At 33.1% G+C, this 15,988-nt stretch overlaps 2 protein-coding genes across 2 annotated transcripts; one reads left to right on the top strand and one right to left on the bottom strand.

The window, feature by feature from the left end:
* Positions 1 to 748: 748 nt before the first annotated feature.
* On the top strand, positions 749 to 1,488 carry LOC133857304 (multiprotein-bridging factor 1c). Its single transcript, XM_062292519.1, has one exon. The coding sequence runs from the start codon at positions 834 to 836 to the stop codon at positions 1,266 to 1,268; it is 435 nt and encodes a 144-aa protein (XP_062148503.1). The 5' UTR covers positions 749 to 833; the 3' UTR covers positions 1,269 to 1,488.
* Positions 1,489 to 3,362: 1,874 nt separating this feature from the next.
* Positions 3,363 to 12,414, bottom strand: LOC133857839 (aldehyde dehydrogenase family 2 member C4-like). Its single transcript, XM_062293192.1, has 8 exons — positions 12,128 to 12,414; positions 8,960 to 9,102; positions 7,114 to 7,497; positions 6,931 to 7,020; positions 6,642 to 6,815; positions 4,025 to 4,306; positions 3,867 to 3,928; positions 3,363 to 3,789 (listed from the first exon to the last, which is right to left on the bottom strand). The coding sequence occupies exons 3-8, from the start codon at positions 7,477 to 7,479 to the stop codon at positions 3,516 to 3,518; spliced, it is 1,248 nt and encodes a 415-aa protein (XP_062149176.1). The 5' UTR covers positions 7,480 to 7,497; positions 8,960 to 9,102; positions 12,128 to 12,414; the 3' UTR covers positions 3,363 to 3,515.
* Between the last annotated feature and the right edge of the window lie 3,574 nt (positions 12,415 to 15,988).

Raw genomic sequence — 15,988 nt, 5'->3', positions numbered from 1 at the left:
TAATATACTATATTATAAAAATAAGTTTTATATATATATATATATATATATATATATATATATATATATATATATACGAGTCGAGCCTTAATAAACGAGTCGATCCTTATACGAGCGAGTTCACGAGCTTTAATCGAGTCGAGCCGAGTTTATACGAGTTTGCATCGTTTAATAATCGAGTCTAATTTCCGTGTTCGCGAGTAGCTCATTTAATAATCGATTCGAGCACGAGTCGAGTTTATTCGAGCCGATCTCGAGTAAGCTCACGAGTAGCTCAGCTCGTTTACACCCCTATACGTGGGTAATCAAAACGGTGGTGTTTTAGAGTACATCATGTATACCGCATACAAGTCGAATCCGAATCTATAAAAAACCAGATCAGCAACCTGAAGGCTGAAACAGATCAATTATCCTTCATCCAAAGACCAAAAAAAAAAAAATTATCCTTCATCGGAATCTCTGCACTCAATTACGTGGCAAATGTTTACGGGATACAAAGGGATACAAAAAGAGAAGGAGTTAAAGAGAAAGTCAAATTTACCCTTTGTTGAGGAACGGCGAGCGTTCGAAACAACCAGGTCAGCAACAGAGACGAATAAATGGTTGCCACGTCTGCAACTGGGCAGATATTCTACCTTCAGGCTTTATTTCGCAACAGACGAACAAGAGACGTAACCGGCCCAGAACTTTCCCAGTCATGAAGCCTTGAGAACTTTCCAGATCCTTGAGCTCCTATATAAACCTCCTCTCGTTTTTTCTCATCGTACTCTACTACCAATACCTTCTCTACCGTCGGAAGCGTTTTCTCTCTCTATCTCTCTGAGCTAGCTACGATGCCAAGCCGATACCCAGGGGCTATGACCCAGGACTGGGAGCCCGTGGTGCTCAACAAGTCAAGAACCAAGGCCCAGGACCTCCGCGACCCGAAGGCGGTGAACCAGGCCCTACGCTCCGGGGCTCCGGTGCAGACGATCAGGAAGGCCGACGCCGGTTCCAACAAGAAGGCGGCTCCGGCCGTCAACGCGAGAAAGCTGGACGAGGCGGCCGAGGCGGCGTCGCTGGAGCGGGTCTCATCGAATGTGAGGCAGGCGATACAGAAGGCGCGGCTGGAGAAGAAGATGAGCCAAGCGGATCTGGCCAAGCAGATCAACGAGAGGCCTCAGGTGGTCCAGGAGTACGAGAACGGGAAGGCCGTGCCGAACCAGGCCGTACTGACGAAGATGGAGAAGGTTCTGGGCGTAAAGCTGAGGGGAAAGACAGGAAAGTGATCGTGTGTCTTGAAACGACGTAGTATATGGTGGTGTTGGTGTTGGACATATGTACTGTTTCTTGGCTGTAGGGTTTTGATCCTTTCTGTTGTTTGTCTTTTGGTGTTGTGACTGCGAGAGGATTAATGTAAATACTGATGATGGTTGATGGAAGAAATCACTAGTTTGTACAGAGATATGGAAATACGCTAATGGAAGGTGAAATGTTACGAATTCTTGATCTTTCTTTCTTCTTTATCTTTTCTTTTTGACGTGTGTTATTATATTTTGTTTTTAAATATGTTGCTATATGATGAATCTGATCTGAAGTTTGACGAGTGGAAAAGAAATAAATGATCCTTATACTCATTTCTTACGACAGTTTCACGACAAGCTGACGTGGCTGGTAATATTTTATTATTATTTTTGTTTTGTTTTTATTTTTTTTCTAAAAAAAATAATAAATATTACCAATCACGTCACCTTGTTGTGGGGCTGTTGTGAGAAATGAGTGTAGGGATCATTTCTCGAAAAAAATGAGAGTAATGTTACACATCATCCCTTTGTCCTCTTTTTGTCCCCTCAAAATTGATCAAATGGTGATTTTAAGAGCCATATCAATTTTGGGAGGACAAAAAGAGGACAAGGAGATGATGTGTATCATTACTCAAAAAATGCATAATCGGTTCTTTGTTGCAGAAGGCTTAAAAAAATTTAGAACTTTGTGTTATAAGTATGTGATAAATAATTCATCATATCATCCGAACTTTTGTTTATAATTTTGATGAAAATTGTTAACATGTCAAATTATAAGGGCGAAAATGTGGATGTTATCAGCAATATTTGTATATTTATAATGTGATTATTATTTTTAAGTAATCTGTATTATACGATTATTATCGGTATTTGTATGGATATTAAATGCAGTTATGCATGAGACTTTCATCTTGCACGGCTCCCAAGTTATATAAAAAAAATAGCTCATCGTTTTTTCCTTTTTTATTACCGTTCTCGCATATGTATAAGATAAGGATCGATTCCATTCAATATCTAAAAAGGATTATTAATCCTAAACTTTTCGAGGAATCTTTTATAAGTTGTTGTGAATGACCTATTTTTCTCAATTTTTACAGCCTTAGTTCTATAAGAGCAAGTTAGAAAGATTGAGAAATAAAGCTTGATATGATTTTTCTTAATAATCATGAGATCCGTTTTGGATTACAATCTAAATCTATATGTAATATTAAATAATGCTATTATTACTATATGTAAGTTTAAATAATTTAATATTATACTTGTTATACAATTCACGATTATCAATAATCGAGATTTGAATTATTTAAAGAAAAAAAAAAAAAAAATGTAGTGAGTTATGCCTTTGAGATGATAGTAAAAAAACTTGACATAACCTAAATATCATAAATTTACCAAATTCAAAACGACGTTATTTTAGTAAATTTAATTAAATATATACAATATATTTTATATAAAAAGAATGCGGATATAGTTCTTAAAATTACCATTCGCATTTACATATATGCAAATAGCGGTTAGATTAGGACATGTGAGTTATTATTATGCGCTTGCATTTTCACTTCTATCAAATTAATACTAAAAAAATATTAATAATAATAAGACATTTATTTTGTTAGAAAAATAAAAGGATATAAAAGAGAAATATTAAAAATATAAAAAGAAAAATTTCTTGTCGTTTAATGGCTGCTTCCTTGCGTTTTTTAAACGCTTGGTAGGAGGCTAGTAGCGCTTTTTTGTAGTGAGAAAGAAAGGACCAAGGTGGTTGGCCGCTTTCGGATTGGGGAGGGAGATTAGTCGAACTACTCAAAGCTTTTGTAGCCGAGTAATGCTACATATATAGTATATACTATAGGTATTATTTTATTCGATATTCATTCCATAAAGTAGACAATGTCATTTTCAAATATATTTTTGATTAAAAATTATTAAATAAATTGATTTAGAGTATTATGTCAACATTATTAAATAATTGTAAAATAAAAGTATAGTATTTAACGGAAGAAATGCATTTCACCTACACGGGAGTATGGAACAGAATAGTTGGTTTGTTCAACGGTAGAGTCATAAAAACGCGGGGCGGAAGGGAAGTTGGAAATGATTGGCTTTTTATGAGAAAAAAAAATACAAAATTTAGGATATTGAGTTTATTCCAAGTCCCTCCACTTACACAAATACACACAATTTTGGTTTATTATACCTTTTCCCACTTGCTAGGCTGAAGGGGATATTAATTCAAAGCCAGGGAGTATTAAAAAGGGGAGTAACAACCGACTTGACTTTAAGGTACTTGTGAAGGGCTTCTAATCCAAAATCACTTCCAAAACCACTCATCTTATACCCTCCAAAAGGGCAGTCATGGCCGAAGGCAAAATAGCAATTGATCCAAATGGTGCCGGCACGGATTGATCTTGAGACAGTGTTAGCCACGTTCAAGTCCTTTGTCACGATGCCCGCCGCTAGCCCATATCTTGTCTTGTTTGCCCTCTCAATCGCTTCTTCAATTGTTCTGTAATTGTTCGTAATTAGAAGTTTTGGTTAGAGAAATTACGAAAAAGTGGAAACAAATAACGTATATGTACTCACTTGAACTTGGCGAGCGCCATAACAGGTCCAAATATTTCATCTTTTGCTATAAGCATTTCTTCCTAACCAAGTCATCAAGAACAACCATAGATGAAGGAAAAGAAAAACTAACAATAGCCATAGATGAAGGTAAAGTGGACAATATATACATATTATACCTTGAAATCTGTGAAAATTGTAGGCTCAATGTAGTATCCCTTCCCACCCAACTGCAAGGGTTTGCCCCCAGTTAAGAGTGTGGCTCCTTCCCTCTTGCCATGCTCAATGTAGGAAAGAATTTTTTTAAACTGTTTCTTATCGATCTGGGGCCCTTGTTGAACTTTAGGATCAAAAGGGTCCCCAACTACCCAAGCTTTTGTCTTTTCCACTAATTTCTTCACAAGTTCGTCATATATCCCTTCTTGAGCATAAACACGAGAACTTGCCACACATACTTCTCCCTGAAAATAATGATAAATTGAAAAAAGGGAAGAAAAGTTGAAAATTATGGTATCAACATACGAGTATGAGAAGTGTTTTACAAATTTTCTCCATTTGTGAAATAATATAAGCGCTAGAGACAAACCCAAATTATACATTAATGGTAGAACCTAAATTTGGCACAACAAGTTAATTCGTAAGGCTTTTTCAAGGCTATATAGCGGGAGTAATTCCAGAAGTCCATCATGTGTCATTCTTGTGTTTATCTAAAAATGAGATGGTCTCTTAAAATCACAATTTGATTAAAATTCAATAGTGATCAATCACAAGCTCAATGATGATTTTAAAAGCCACATTATTTTGGGTGAACCTCCATATATGCTAATTAAAAGATGAGATTTATTTATTGCTTATACATGCATCGACTTACATGATATCATACTATTCAAAAAAAAAAAAAACTTTTATTTGTTTGAGAAAACTAGGCTTTGACAATACTATTAAATTCTTGACAAATTTGTGAAAGATCGGATCTGCTATATATGCTAAAGCTAATTTTTAAGGGGTAACTCAATCGGTTGGGGATCACGCTTCATAAAGTGGAGGTCATTAATTCGAATTCTTCCTTTCCTTTTTGTGTGGACACGTCAAAATATATATATATATATATATATATATATATATATATATATAAAGTGATTCCCTTTAATTGAAATAAGAATATATACCTAAGCATCAGACCGACCCACTACTTATTAAAAGGAAAAGTAGCTTACGTTCCAAGTTGACAGGGGAAACAATAAAAAAAATAGTCTTTTTTTTTTTTTTTTTTTTTTTTCTAAGCCAATAAAAAAAGTTATGAAGGGAGACTCAAGTCTAGTTTTTATTTTTTATTCTAATTGAATGGGGAAAATATGATTACAGGAGAGGATTTTTTAAATCCTTGATTCGAATGAAAAAGAAAATGGGAGATCATGTGAAAATACTTCTAAAATCAAGATAGGAAGCGACTTATTAAACTAAAGCATGTGCTCGAAAATTGATACTATTAGACACTTTCAAAGTATTCCAGTTTTGTATCTTGCATATCACAATCTCATTCTTTCTTTACTTTTTTTTTTCTTTTCTTTTTTTTTTTTCATCTTGAATATTATAAAAGATTAATTCAAGCCAAATTTGTAGAGTTGTTAATAATAGATAACAGTTAATTAAGGAGTAGAAATAGAACCTATATAGTTAGTTAATTTGGTATCAAAATTAATATATTGTCCATTGAGGTTTAACCGTAACTAGTTGATCTCAAAGACATCCTATCGAGTCATGCAGGCTTCAACGATAGTTCGGCCCCACCCATGCCCACCCCCACACACACACACTTCTTCTTCTTCTTTTTTTAATTAATTAATTAATTTTTTAAAATTTTTTACTTTTTATTTTTTTATTTTTTTATATAGTGCCACATGTCAACCTCAGGGTTGACACGTGACATACTATTAATATTTAGATGGAAAATATAATAGAAGTACCAAAGTGATTTTTACCCTTAAACTCAAGTATCACCTATAAAACAAATGAGAAATCAGGTGCTAAATTTAAAAAAGCTGAGAACTCAGGTATCAATAAGGTATTTAACTTTTTTTTTTTTTTTTTTTTTTTTAATTTTTTTTATAATTTTAGTTTTATTAAGGGTATTTTCGTCATTAGGGACAACCTTGACAATATTTGATAGTTTGGAGAAACATGGTCTAAATTGAAAGTTTAGAGGAACATGTCAATTGGGTATATAGTAGTTTGACGGGGTGTTATGTAGATTTTACAAGTGTTGATTTAAATGCAGGTTTTTATTGCCACATTATCCAATTATATGACACTTGTACAAAAAGCCTACGAAATAACATTACTTAATTATCCACACAGTGTAGATTGGCATCGAAAAAGGGTATTGATAAATTGTGTGACCAAATACGTACTCGTATAACAATTTAGAGAAAACGTTACTTACATTTACGTTATCATTCTAAAAGAACTAATTAATTTGAAACTTCTCTAAAATCTCTTGTAAAGCCTAAATTCATCTAATAACTAAGTAATATGATACTTAACATTTTATAAACCAACCACTCTAAATGGCCGGACTAGCTACTCCTCATTTTCTCAATATGTAACAAAAGTGTTACATGTGGCATAATGTCAATGGCGCGAATGGATCGTGGGTGAAGCTAGCTAGCAGATAAGATTAATAGGTATACTAGAAAAAGGTCATAAGAACGTGACTCGATCTAATTATATGATAAAATGAAACAAAGAACTATTAGTTATATATATATTATCACAATGAAATAAAAATGACTTCACCTTGTTATACAGGATGCCCATGAGAGCAAGCTGAACAGCTACATCAATGTCGGCATCATCGAAAATAATAAGAGGAGACTTGCCTCCTAATTCAAGTGAAACCACTTTCAAGTTGCTTTCTGCTGCGGCCTGCATTACTTTGCGTCCTACTTCTGTGGAGCCAGTGAAACTCACCTGGAAGATTCAAGGGCATACATGCAAATTAAAGCAAGAAGTTACCACGGAATTTCCTCAAAATATTTACATGAAGACAGACGTTTAGTAAAAACACAAGAAATTAATTAATTACCGCATCAACGTCCATATGAGAGCTAATCGCAGCCCCAGCCGTTGGTCCAAATCCGGTTACAACATTGAGAACTCCATCAGGGATACCGGCCTTGAACGAGAAAAACCAAAATGCATGGTAATATAACAAATATGAATGATTAATCATTAGCCGTACGTGTGCAAATCAATCATCCAAACTTACAAGCTTAGCAAGATGTGCATAAAAGAGAGCCGAGAGAGGTGTTTGCTCAGCGGGCTTGACGACCATGGTGCACCCGGCGGCTAAAGCGGGGCTAACCTTCATGAAGAACGAGGTGCTTGGAAAGTTCCAAGGAATGATGTGTCCTACGACGCCAATAGGTTCACGCAACGTGTATGCATGGAATTCACGGGACATTTTCAGTACCTCTCCGTGAATTTTATCAGCTGCACCTGCATAGTAACGGAGATTGCTTGCTGCCTGAGGAATGTCAACGGCCTTGCCCATACTGAACAATTTTCCAGCATCAATTGTATCCAAGGCAGCTAGTTCTTCCACATTTTGGTCAATCAGGTCTGCGAACTTCATCAGTATCCTTGCTCTCTCCTTGCAATGATTAAGAGCCCCGCACCCGGCCAAAAAGAAAACATTAAGTTACAATATAGCCTATGTTTATGAAACAAGTATTATTAGGTTATTGTATTATGCTCTTGAGGTTAGTTCAACAAAAATTTTAGGACCAAAGAGAGTAAAGATTTGATAAAAAGTAAATAATAAAATCTTAACAATAACTAATTAACTATATTAGTAGTATTATAAATTTAAGAAAAAAAAAACAATCACGACATTTATTTAATTTATATATGCACAATGAGTAAATTAATTGAATAAGTCGTAAATAGGTTTGATGTCGTTTGAAAAATAAATGAAAGAGTTTGTATGAATAGACCATTTTGATACAGAGGCATGCCACGACGAGTTATAACATCATTTTGAAACTCCAAGCATATATATATATATTAATTTGATACAAACTCAACACCCTCCCAGGGAAAAGCTTCTTCCGATCCCCAACCCACTCCTAGCCTTGGAGGAGGTAAGAACCTCCGTTTTCCCCCCCTCCCCACCTCATGGTGTCTCCACCACCAGTCTTCTTAGACTGGTTTATTCGTTACTGTTTTTCCCTTTACTGCTTTTTGCTTGGAGTTTTGAAGGTTAGATCTACATTTATCCATCAACCTCTGCCTTCCACGTGCTTCATCTCAATCAATTCACGGTCTGATATCTTCCATGATGTGAGTACTCCTATCCCTGTGGGTGAGCCACATGTACCTCCTTGTTGTGCATGAGCTACACGCGCCACCACTACCATAGGTTTCTTGCAACAGATCCATGGTCCTCCGGATTTGAGCTTCAACAAAATTCAATCTAGTTGGGCTTCAAACTCATTGTCCTAGAAGGAGATTTCGCAACTATTGCATATATATATTCATCTTAATTAGTCTCTCTAGTTTCTCAAAAGCTGGTCAATAGCTAAGTTATATGGGGTTCTCTTGTTAATACTCTTAATGTTTTAATTTTTTTTTTTTCATCATGGGCCACAACTAGAAGCTTTGTTGGCTTCATTTTTGCTAGACTTTCACCTTCTTGGTTTTCCTTACGAGTGGTGATTAAGGCCGGGGGTAGATGTCTATCTGGATTGATTTTTTTGTTGATTTGCTTGTATTTTGTTCTAGTTTTTCTGGTTTTGTTGATGTTATGTTTGTTGCCAGTACGTAGTTCGTTTCCTTTTGTTGTACTTATATATAAATATTTCATGAACCAATTTAGTAATTTTTCCTTAATTAAAAAAGGACTTTCCAAATTATTATATACAATAAATGACTCCTCAAGCGTCATGGTTTGACTTCAAAGCATGCAAGTAAATATAGTAGTGTGAGTCCTCTTGTGATTATAAAAAAAAGTATTTAGGTTCCTCAAACAATCACCTCGTGTGAAAAAAAAAATAATTTAACTTTTTGTAAATTAACGGGAAGGGACAAATTAAGAATAGGGATCGAGTACATACAGAACCAGGCAAGCGAGGCCATGAACCAAAGTCGAAAGCATGACGGGCAGCCTTCACGGCCAAATCAACATCTTCCTTATCTCCTTCTGCAACTCTCGCTATCACCTCTCCTGTTCATGGATCAATAGTCTCCAACGTTTTCCCTATTTTTATTTTGGATTTTGTAAATTTATCCCAAAATTAGTGGTACGAAAATATATATTAGTAAATATGTTAGTGTTATTGAATATCAAAACGGTCGACAAAGTTAAAAAATAACTTTTATGCATAATTACCTCATGAACCAAACGAAAAATGGGATACGTTTCATACGTACATGCATTGTAATTTTTATTTATTTATTTATTTTGTGGCAATATACAAGAAAAAGGGAAGAAAACATCAAACCAAAACACATGGCTTATTACAACCATGGGCGGAACCAGCCTCCCCAACTTGGAAGGGGCCAAATTGAAAAATAAAAATTTTGGGGGCAAAAATTAGAAAAAATAAAAAAATTTAGGAGTAAAATTTAATTTAATTTAATTTAATTTATTTTTTTTTTTTCCTGGAGAGAACCTTGGGGCTTGGGGAGGAGGGGTAGGGCCCCCAAGCTCCTTAGTGACTCTGCCACTAAATACAACCATATTATAAGTGCTATAACAACTAAATACGAAGGGAATTAATGTGCCAATTGCATGACACGGTTGTATGAGTTCTTGCCACAAACGCCAAAAAAAATTGGCCTCCATTTTAGAAGGTTTGAGGCACGAGAAGGGGCAAGAATTTTAGAAGATGCCTTAACTCTTCCCGTAACAAAGACAACATAGCCATGAGGCACAAGAAGGGGCTTGAATTTCAAAAGATGCCTCAACCCTACCTGTAACGGTCCTACCTTGCTAGCTAATATTTCAACCGAAATTATTTTTGAAATGAATAATGCTATACTCCAACGCTTTTATAACTCTTATAATTGCAACTTATTAATAATCTCTAATATATATTTCGCTAACTTTTAACTCAAAAAGAAATAGTATTAAATAGATCCCAAAACTTGAAATGGAAATAGGGGTGTACAAGCGGTTGCAATATTTTCTATTAATAAACGGCTTAGTGAGAGGATCGGATTGCGGTTATTTAAAAGTGATAACCGTCTAAAACAGTTGTACGTGCGTGGTTATTTTCTCTTTGATAAGCTTTTACACCAAATTAATCTTAGATCTAAAACTTAAATTAAAATATGTTCTGATACTGATCAATTTGCCAACACTGAAAACCTAACCATTATTAATGCACATGCTAGCTTTTGTGTCGATCGTTACTGCTTATGTTATTGTTACTGATCATAACAATAGGCAAAGACAAGCAATTCAGGTTGTCCAAACCAATGCAATGTATGTCATTTTAAATAATTGTTGATGAGCTATATATGAAAGGAAATAAGCCAACCAATACAATTAAGCTTGGTTGATATATATTGGGTATGGAAGTATGTTGACATGAAAGTATGTAAATGTTGACATGAGAGAGAGAGAGAGAGAGAGAGAGAGAGAGAGAGAGAGAGAGAGAGAGAGAGAGAGAGAGAGAGAGAGAGAGAGAGAGAGAGAGAGAGAGAGAGAGAGAGAGTTTTTGAGGCCCTTAGCCAGATCTATCTTCTTCCTTATTTTCCATTTTTTATTACTTTGTTCTTAATTTGTTTGTAGACGAAGTTCATGAGAAAGAGGTCATTAATGAAGAAGTTCATGAGAGATTTTTTTTAAAGACATATATATGCCATGTGGCTATGCTATCTATCTATGCTTAATGCTTCAAAGTATAATTCATTAATGAAGTTCATGAGAAAGTATTAGGATCCTCTCAAATTATTTGTTTGAATTTGAGAAAATTTTAGCAAGTGTGGAGAAATCACTTATAAGATTCACCTGACCAGAAATGAAGACGTCATCTTTTTCCTTTTTATTTTACTTGTTTTTGTCGGAAATTCAATAGCTTCTTGGTGGGGTAGAGAACAATGATTGACGTTGGGGCATACCATACGGTTGACCACTAAGCGTCCCCTATACCTTAAAGATATTATAAAATTACAAAAACTACATTAATTAAATAATTAATTTTTTTCAAAAAACAAAACTTAAAAAGTTTGACCCGGTGGGTCACTTTTTTTTTTTTTTTTTTTTTTAAATGAGGGATATTTTGAAGATTTCATTTTTTTTTTAATTGAGATTTAACGTTGAATTTGGACGGAAGGGTTGTCATTGTAAAAAATTGTAAGAGGGTATTCTAAATTGACACTTTTTAAAGTTTATGGGTACGATTGCATAAGTAATAAAAGATTATGTGTGGTAAGTGAAGTTTTTCCTTATTTTAAAAAAATTAATTTTTTGATTGGTTTTTTAGTTTCTCTCTATCATATTCATTTTACCATATGTAGTATTTATGAAAATAGTGACGAAATTAATCAACATAACTTTTAGAAAAGGAACGAACTGCAAGTAATTAGTAACGTCTATGTATATATATGACAGTGAGAATTAAGGTGGAAAGAATCTCACACGGCTATTCGAGAGTTTACACAAACAAACATAAATGGAGAGAGAGAGAGAGAGAGGCCCTTCGTGATGGAATAGGATCCTTGGAGATGAGATCTTCTTCCTTCTTTTCTTTTCTTTTCATTTTCTTCATTACTTTGTGATCTTGTTATTGAAAGCTCGTTTGTCCAACAGGAGGGAAGTTAATGATGAGAAGTACTTGTGCTATCTAAAAGGTGCTTCTACTACTTCATGTAATCAAGTTCAGGAGAAGCTCAGAAAAAAAAAGAATTGAAGTTCATGATCAGAAAGATCGAGGTCATGCTTTTCCTTTTCTTTTTCTTTTTCGGAAATTCTGTAGCCGCCTCTTGGTGGGGTGAAAGAACAACACTTGAAGTTGTGGCATACTGTCGAATTTGTATAGATCAGCAAGATAATTTATTTCTTTTTTATCTTTTTAGTTCTTTGGGCCTTAGTTATACATAAACTAGCTAGACTGACTATGCAGTACTGCTTGCATAGTCAGTCAGTCTAGCTAGTATCTATATAAACTACAAGTCGGAAAAAAAAAAAGGGGTATCGGCCGGAGGGAAAATATTATCTGAAAAATCTAAACGTATGAAGTAATATTAACCAGAAAGAGATGGAGAAAATTGAAAACCTGAAATGGAATCAATAAATTCTCCATTGATGAACAGCTTGGTGAACTTAATCGTCGGGATCTTCACAAAAGAGTCCAAGCCATCATTGCAACCAGTACTCTCCATCTGATCTCTCTCTAAATATTTCTCTGACAGGCCAGGCGTTTGTGAGGTAGAGCTCCTCCTCCAACTTTCTTTCTTCTCAATTGTATGCAAGTATACACTGGGGGTAGAGTAAGCTACATACTTCCTCTTCTGTCCCACTTTTATATCACCGGATCAGTAAGCTACATACATGAGATCGGTTTTTATTAAAAAATAAAAGATTTAAGAGTTGATAGACATTGCCATATCAGCCATTCAGTATGAAAGTGGGATAATTAAGATCGAGATGAATATTTGTAATTACTCTGGGGTGTAATATTTCAAATGAGTAAAGCTATACATACATCACACTTTTATTTCATTTTTATCCTATTCTGCTAATAGAATAATGTTAAAAATTATATTTTTATCTCATAATTATCTCACAAGCTACAATGTTAATGTGCTAGTCTCAATCAACCATTAGATTAATTATTATTAAAAGCAAAAAATTCAAAAATTGATTGAAATTGTGACATCACATTATGAGATAATTATTAAATAAAAGCATGGTATATATATAGCATTTTTCTTGCTAATTAATATATGGTACAACCAAGATACCAATCAATTATTGGATCAGTTTTTTTTTTTTTTTTAAAAAATAAAAATAAAAATCAAGAGCTAGTTGACAGTACCAGATCACTATAATAAAATAAAAGTATGATAAAAATGTAATATATAACATTTCTCGAACACAGTAATTGAGATGGCCGGCAACATCCCATCTGAAAATAAGATAATTAAAGATTTTCTACGATCAAGGCAATCCAAACTAATGGGATTATTAAATGCTCAATATTATTAAAGAGTAAAAAATGAGAAACATCATAAAGAAATATATAAGTGCATGTTTGGTTGGAGCATATTTTGGTCGCAGGAGTTAGGTATTGAAGGGCGCGCGGCAACTGTATATACTTAGACTCTTGTGCATTCAAATTGACTGGTTATTCTTCCGGGGTAGAAGGTAGAAGACAAATCAGTGGGGGTAGAGATGCTTTCAAACTAAGCCATGTGGGAACATGCATGCGCGCCGTATGGAACGTGGGAAAAGAAACTTACCAAACAGAATAAAATAATAAAATGTGGAGGTGCAAACATGATTCCCAATAATAATATATTATATTATTATTCATATATAATATAATAATTACAATAAAGTTTCCTTGTCCAATTGGCTTTGAATTCTCTATTATTTAGCCAATCATGCTGTTTGTACAAAGATATGGAAATATGCTAATGGAAGCTGGCCGGCGAAATGTAACGAATTCTTAATCTCTCTTTCTTCTTTGTTTTTTATTTTTTTCTTTTGGACGTGCGTTATTTTATTTTATTTTATTTTTTAAAGTGTTCCTATATGATGAATCTGATCTGAAGTTTAAGGGGAGGATTCTTGTGGTGTAAGGTTTAAAAAAATGTCTTAAAATTAAGCTTTGTACGGTGGAGTTTGATTCTTGCACAACAGGTTGTGCTCAACTTATGCACAACTTACTCACATGGGTGGGACTCACCCACTCAAATGAGTCTCACTCATATGAGTGGTTGTGCACAACTTATTATGCACCCAGCTTTTTTCATATAATTTTTCATCAAAAGTTTTGTTTGAACTTTTGATAAAAATGTTAATATGTAACATCATTATTAATATAATAATAATAAGACATATTTTGCAAGAAAAAATATAAAATATAAAAGAAAAATATTATAGAGTAATGCTATATGCAAGACATTTATTCTGACCCTCTTATCCTTTCAAAGTTGATCGATGTGAGTATGTTTGATAATCACCCTTCCCTCGCCTTATTTTCACTTTGATCTCCCAAAATAAGTTAACTTCAAAACATTCTAAATTTTTTTTCACCTTTTCATATAATTTTTTTTATACTTTATATAACATCATCACTTCTTACTACTACTATTAAAAAAAAAAAAAATCACCTCAATATATAATCTATACCGAACACACCCGTGATTTTTAAAATAATCATTGAATTTGAGATTGTTTCATTATTAGATTTTTATCCAATTGTAATTTTAGAAACCACATCACCTTTGAGGGATAAGAGGGGGATAGAAGTCTTCCATATAGCATTACCCATAAACTAATAATAATAAGACATATTTTGTTAGAAAAATAATATACAATATAAAAAGAAAAATATAAATAAATAAAGGAAAAAATACACATACCCCCTTAAAATACCACTCAATTGTCAATGTGCCCCCCAAAGTACCAATTGTGTCAATGTACCCCCCTAAACTACCAAACAATGTCAATGTGCCACACAATGACAAAAATACTCTTAATAAAATTATAAAAAAAATTAAAACCAAAACAAAAAAGCAATATATATATATATTTTTTAAAAAATTAAAATTAAAAAAAAAGAAAAATTAGTTTTTAGATTTTGTTTTATATATTTTCAGTTTGGGCCACCCCTTAAATTTTCATTTTCTGGTTTTTTTTTTTTTTAAGAAAAATTGCTTTTTTTTTTTCCTCAATCTTTCCTTTTTTAATAAAAAATTATTTATTTATTTTTATTGAATTTATAAGGATATATCTATCTTATTGAAACTTTTTTAGAGTTATTTTATCTTTTTGTTGGCTTTAGGGGGGTATTGACATTTTTTTAAAGTTTAAGATGAGACATTTATATAATTGGTAGTTTTTTTTTTGGAGTATATTGACAATAGAATCGTAGTTTGAAGGAGATATGTTTATTTTTTCCTTAATTAAGTAATAAAGAAAAAATAGGTGAACGTGGTTTGCCACTTGGATTTGAGAGAGAGAAAAGTCGAATCACTTCCAAGTTTTTGTGGCTACTCTCTCACCAATTTAAGGTGATTTTACCACCTTTAAAATTTTATTTTATTTATTTATTTTTTTTAATATTTTGGTTTAATAAAATTTTATTTTTATTTTTAAATATTTTCATTGAATGTGATAGTGTTTTATTGTTATTGGGGTTGATGAAGTTTTTGCTAGAATTATAGATGCAAAGTTATTTACCATTAATTATGCTTGTCACGTAGAATTAAGTCAATTTTTTTTTAAGTCTAGAGAGTTTAGGAATTGATTTTGTATTTTTCCTTACAGGAATCAAATTTAGTTTTTAAGTTTCAATGCGATTTCAATTCGGTATTTTTCAATTTCAATAGTCAAGTCTTAAAGTTAATTAACGGTATTTCATGTCAGACCAATCAATTATTATAACGTAATTTTCATTTAACATGTCATATACACATTATAGTGCCATGTGGAATAGTTACGTTAAATGATAAGTATAAAGTTTTATTTTTATTTTCGGTATACTTATAGTGTTAAAGTAATTATGCCACATACTTGGCATCTACAAAGGTTAAATGGCGTGTTAAACAAGAGTTATATAATAGTAATTAATTAGTTTTATATGGTTCTCAAGGGGTAGTTCAATCGGCTGGGGACCACGCTTCATAAAGCGGAAGTCATGCATTAGTTCGAATTCCTCCTCCCCTTCTTGTATGGACATGTCAAAAAAAAAAAAAAAATTAGTTTGATATGACATATCATTAATTAATAAATAGGTTGATAGATGAACCTAAGCAAAATTATAGAAAACTTTAAAGATCTAATTTTTCAAATTAAAAAAAAATTATTTTAAAAAAAAATTGCATGAAAATTTAAAGACTACAATTTATTATTTTCCCAAAATTAAATGGAGGAAGTGCGTTACACTTGCGTGAGGTATATGGAGTTG

This window comes from Alnus glutinosa, chromosome 14 (assembly GCF_958979055.1).
Source record: "Alnus glutinosa chromosome 14, dhAlnGlut1.1, whole genome shotgun sequence".
NCBI lineage: Eukaryota > Viridiplantae > Streptophyta > Magnoliopsida > Fagales > Betulaceae > Alnus > Alnus glutinosa.
Note: the sequence above shows the minus strand (reverse complement) of the source record. Positions and strands in the feature narration are given on the sequence as shown.